This window comes from Schistocerca piceifrons, chromosome 6 (genome assembly GCF_021461385.2).
Source record: "Schistocerca piceifrons isolate TAMUIC-IGC-003096 chromosome 6, iqSchPice1.1, whole genome shotgun sequence".
In the NCBI taxonomy this organism is placed as follows: Eukaryota; Metazoa; Arthropoda; class Insecta; order Orthoptera; family Acrididae; genus Schistocerca; species Schistocerca piceifrons.
The window spans coordinates 540,865,696-540,871,396 of NC_060143.1; the positions used below are offsets into that span (position 1 = coordinate 540,865,696).

Consider the following 5,701-nt stretch of genomic DNA (forward strand, 5'->3'; position numbering starts at 1 on the left):
CGGGACTCGAACTCTGCATGGGTCATCAATCACCCTTCAATGGGTCAGTCGTTAGGAAGGCAAAAAGAGGTTCTTGGTTCGACTACCAGTCTGGTATACAGTTTGAGCGTAGCAGGCAGATTCAAATAAAAGCACTCTGTTCTGCAGAGTCAAAACTCATTCTACGACACATATGTGAATAGATGAATGTATACGAAGTAGGAGATGTACGACATAATCGAAAGATGGTAGCCGTGCTTCTACATCTGAAAGATGACGTCTGTTCAGATTTCACGTCAGTCGCATGGAAGTGGCGCTAGTAGTGCCAAAGAGGGAGCGAATCAGGTTTTCTTCAAATACACGCTGTAACGGTCGTGAACGTTAGTTACCATTGAGACTGGAGGTGGCGGCCTGATGTTAGTCAACACTGACGCCATTGTCAGCATAATACCGAATTTGAACGAGATCTGGTAGTAGGGCTACGAGAAGCGGGATATTCCTTCCGCGATACTGAAGAAAGACTTGACAGGAATGCAGCGACTGTACACGATTTCTGGTAGCGTTGGTCATAAGAAGATACGGTCGCAACAAAACCTGGCTCCGGACGTCCACGTGGCACAACCCAGAGGGAAGACTATCGTGTTCGGCGTATGCCTCTGGAGCATCGCACTGCATCAGCAGCAGCAATTTTAGCAGCAGTTGGCACCACAGTGGAAAAACGAACTGTTACAAATCATTTTTAAATGAACACACCGCCATTTCACTGCATTGTTGTTTATGTAATTATGACCCAGGTTTCGGCATTTAATGCCATTTTTGTGATTGAGTTTATGTTATTAACATATTTAGTGATCTTTTTACAGGATGATGACATTTCATCTGGCATTTCGTGGGGAGCGAATATTTTTCTTAATTTATGGCCAGGTTTGTGTGTGATGTCCTGCAATTTACGTTAATGACATAAACTCAATTACTTGAAAAGCGCATAAAAGGCCGAAACCTGGGTCGTAATTACATAAACAACAATAAGGTTAAATGGCGATTCGTTTAACAATTATTGCTATTCATTTAACAATAATTGTATGACTGTTGCTCAGCGACATCAAAAGCCATTTGTTACAAATCAGTGACTTCAATGACAGCTCCAAACCAGATGATCTGTACCGTGCTGACCCAAAACCTTTGCCATTTGCGACTTCAGTGGTGTTCAGTGAGGGCTTATTGGAGGACAGGTTGGAGGTCTGTTGTATTTTCTGACAAAAGTTGCTCCTGCTTCGCTGCCAGTGAAGGCCGTGTTGGTTAGAAAGAGGCCGGTTGGGGGACTGCAACCAACCTGTCTGTGTGACAGGTATACTGGATCTACACCCAGATTTAGGGTTTGGAGTGTGATTTCGTATGACAGCAGGAGCATTCTCGTCATTATCGTACGCACCCTGACTGCAAACTTCCACGTCAGTTTGGAGATTCAACCTGCTGTGTTGCCATTCATAAACAGAATTTCAGGTAGTGTTTTCCAATAGGATAATGCTCGCCCACATACCGCTGTTGTAGCCCAACATGCTCCACAGAGTGTCGACACGTTCCCTTAGCCTGCTGCAACATCAGATCTGTCTCCAATCGAGCACATATAGAACACCATCAGGAGACAACTCCAGCGTCATTCACATATCAGCATTAACAGTGCCAGTATTGGCAGATGAAGTGCAACAGGCATGGAAATCCGTCCCAAAAACTGACGTCCAGCGTCTGTACGACACACTGGATGACCGTCTGCATGTTTCCGTTCAACATTCAGGCTATTACACCGGTTATTAATGTACCACTAATTTACATTTTCAGTGGTTTTGGTTCAAATGGCTCTGAGCACTATGGGACTTAACATGTGAGGTCATGAGTCCCCTAGAACTTAGAACTACTTAAACCTAATTAACATAAGGACATCACATACATCCATGCCCGAGGCAGGATTCGAACCTGCGACCGTAGTGGTCTCGCTGTTCCAGACTGAAGTGTCTAGAACCACTCGGCCACTTAGGCCGGCTTTTCAGTGGTTTCCAATGTTAGTCAGATAAATATGTTACCTGTAAGGAGACATTCCCCATTTTCATTACTCTACGTTAATTATATTTTGGTGTTACAACCTTTTCCGTCAATGTAGTTCTTGTAGATCGCATTCTTCCGTCTGAAAATGTCAAATTTAGTTGTGTATCTTAAGTTATCTAAAATCGCGTACTTTGAAAAAACAGAATTGTTTTATCAGTTTTATGTAATAAAAAGGTCTTATTAAACATCTAAAACTTTTGCATGAAGAGTGGTTGGTTGGTTGGTCTGTGGGAGGGGACCAAACGGAGAAGTCGCGCTCCAACATCGAGAATGATTTTAGTCTCTGAGAACCTGCCTGCTCGTGGGGACTCGAAATTTAAGAAAAGACGAAAGTTTATATTAATTCTCGCTGTTATGAGTGTGCTTTCGTATTATGATTCTGCATAATTTATTAGGTACACCAATAGCATTTATTTGCGATTCAAGACAATTCGTCTCAATCGTCTCTAGACCGACCCTTTCATTTCTGTTGCACTGCAGGTGATGACCGCGGAAGCCACCACCGTGCTGCCTGCGTGGCTGGACAAGCAGTTCGCGGAGACTTCGCTCAAGGAGAGCGACGCGTCCAGAGACTTGAAGGTTGCCTCGGTGGCTGTGCACAGGGCGACGGCTACGGGCGACAACTACCTCAGCGACGTCTACCGCATGACTGTCAAGCTGGAGCGCGACGCCAGTCCCCATGGCAGCTCCCTGTCGCTGATCATCAAGTGCCTCCCGACGCGAGAGGCGATGCAGAAGATGGCGCAGGAGATGCAAGCCTTCGAGAAAGAGACTCGCATGTTCTGCGATACCATTCCCGCGATGTCACAAATCCTGGAGAAGGCGGCACCCGGTAAATACACGCAGCTGTCTGCCAAGTGTTTCGCCTCTGGGAGGCAGCCGGTCAGCTATCTGATTCTCGAGGACTTGAAGGCCAGTGGGTTCGCGCTGGCGAAGAGGTGCAGCGGACTCGATTTGGCCCACTCCAAACTCGTGGTCAGGAAACTGGCTGAGTTCCACGCGGCCTCCGTCAAGCTGTTCGAGCAGGACCCATCGGCTCTGGACAACTACCTGGTCTTCAAGTCGTTCCACGGACCTACGGCGCAACATGTGGAGACCTTCTTGAAACAGGGCTGCAGGTTACTCGCGGATCAGTTGGACACGTTAGACGGATCGTACTCAGAGTATGCGCCGAGGTTACGAACTCTCGCAGAAAGCATATTTCCACGGCTAGCTGACTTAACGGAACGGAAGGGTAAGTTTCGTGTGCTAACCCACGCAGATACCTGGGTCAACAACATCATGTTCAAATACGCTGCAGAAGTCGTCCAAGACGTGGTCCTACTCGATTTCCAGTTGTCTTCGTACGGTTCACCTTCGATTGACTTGCAATATTTTACTCACACAAGCCTTACGGAAGAAGTGTACGCCAATCATTTAACAGATCTTCTGAAAGAGTACCACAGCCATTTAATCGAGGTGATGGACGATATTGGTATCAGTTCGGACAAACAGATGTCCTTTGAGGAGCTACTGGAGGATTTCGAGGCGCATGCACTGTACGCCGTTTTTTCGGCAGTAGCAGTGCTACCAATCGTGCGTACTCAAGACGAAACTAGATTCGATGTGGAAGCGTCTCTGAACGAAAGTGACAGTGCTGCCAACAGAAACACCTTCGCGAGCGCTCAGTATACGCAGGCTATAAAACAAATGCTGCCAGAATTTGAAAAGAGAGGCCTACTGTAGTCGCCTTGTTGCGTGTCAGAAGCAACTCACTCAGGGTGGACGAATTTTCTCCTTCTTGATTTGCTCTCCCAATTTCGCCACTGCCTCCACTACGCTCATTTCCTTATGAAAGAGGAGAAACGTAAGTTAGCCAACTTAATACGAAAGACGCTCTAGAACGTGCGTGATCGTAGCACTGTACACCCAAGGCGTACTATGAGTGCATTACAGCCTAATCCGCTTCAGACAGCTCGTTGGAATCTACCTGCGTACCTCACATCACGACTACAAATTGGGCCTAAATGTAAGGCTCGCCCACTCCCCACTCTACGCTGCATACCGAGGTCAACGTCAGCATGGTGCTTCGACATGAGGCACAAACTTTTACACTCTGAACCCCTGTCGATTTCGGATGGACTGTGTAGTTGCTTAAGACTAATATGTGGTTACTTGATAGACTCGATGTGGATAGTGTTCCCGAAGTATGTACTTTCTTGTGTTCGACGACTGGACCGTCCATGTTCTTGACCGAGTGTCCATGTTTTCTGTACCGGTAACTGACCAGCGTGAAAATAAATCTGTCTAGTGCAGACGCAATAAAATTAGATATGAAATATTTATATCAAATATATTTCTCGGAATCATAAACCTTGTCTCCTTAACCTCTTAGTTGTGAGCTATAACCAGTAAAATTTGAATGATCAGATAGACAACTGTTCAGTTGAAACTTCCGGGCTGAGAGGCCGTAGTCGATGTATAAAATTTCCACCTAACGTTTCGTCTCCATCTGCGGGAAACATCTTCTGAGGTCGTCCGGCTACTTCCACTGAGGCTCCAGGTACTCTCGCGTTTATAGAGCGCATAGAGGCCACCACTATTCGTCGCGTGATGCCGACGGTATGCCTATCTTTGGAAGGAGTCATCCTTCTCGATTAAGAGTAATCGATTGTCATTTTGCTGGTACAACGTCGACATCCACATTTTGTCCAACTTAAAAACTTCCTCTTTTCTATTAAAATTATTATGATGTTTGTGAATCTCTATTGCTTCTCTATACATGCGCGCATGATAGGTACAGAAATTCAGTGGAACTCCAAAATTTTTAAGGCTTTTGTAACCACTTCTTGACAAACTGCCTGTTGGCTTCTGTCTTGGGTTCTTCGAGTGACGTTTATTTGATGATTTTTCTGACTTTTTGCCAGCCGGAGTGGCGGGCATTGTCAAAGCTTCGCCCTCCACTGCTGGTGGTGGGCTGGAGCCGAGCTCGCGGCCGCAGATTATTTGTGTCTGGCGCACAAACGTCCAAGGGCGGGCCGCGCGGGGTAGCCGCACGGTCTAGGGCGCCATGTCACGGTCCGCGCGACTCCCCCCGTCAGAGGTTCGAGTCCTCCCTAGGATATGGATGTGTGTGTTGTCCTTAGAGTAAGTTAGTTTAAGGTACATTAAGTAGTGTGTAAACTTAGCGACCGATGACCGATGGTCCCATAAGACCTTACCACAAATTTCCGTGATCATTTCCGGTCCAGTTCTCCTCTTGCTACCTGAAATGGTCGTTCACTGCAGCACGGGAAGCCGGGATCCGTTCACCCTGAGGCGTTATTCTTTCTTGTTGGAGCTACTCTCGTGTTTGTGCATTTCAAAAGCTTCTCTGAACAAGAGGATGAGATAGCTCTCCTCTACAGCCAGAAATTTCGTGTCGGCTAATTTTATTATGTGGTCGACCTCACAGAGGGCGTGCTCTGCGACGGCCGATTTAGCCATCTGCCCCAGCCTACAATGTCGCTTGCGTTCTATGATCCTGGTGTTGATTGGACGTCCATTCATTCCAACATAAAGTTATCGGCGTGCGAATGATAAATGGTATATTACCGATATTGCAAGTGAGTCCCCTTTCTCCTTTGCAGATATGAGACAG

General features: G+C 46.7%; 1 protein-coding gene across 1 annotated transcript; it reads left to right on the plus strand.

Annotated features, from left to right (window-relative positions):
* The first annotated feature begins 2,565 nt into the window (after positions 1-2,565).
* On the plus strand, positions 2,566-3,807 carry LOC124803449. The gene has a single exon (XM_047264637.1). The coding sequence runs from the start codon at positions 2,566-2,568 to the stop codon at positions 3,805-3,807; it is 1,242 nt and encodes a 413-aa protein (XP_047120593.1).
* The last annotated feature ends 1,894 nt before the right edge of the window (positions 3,808-5,701 follow it).

Coding starts and splice junctions, on each gene's coding strand:
- LOC124803449 (XM_047264637.1), top strand. CDS start 2,566: ATGACCGCGGAAGCCACCACCGTGCTGCCTGCGTGGCTGGACAAGCAG.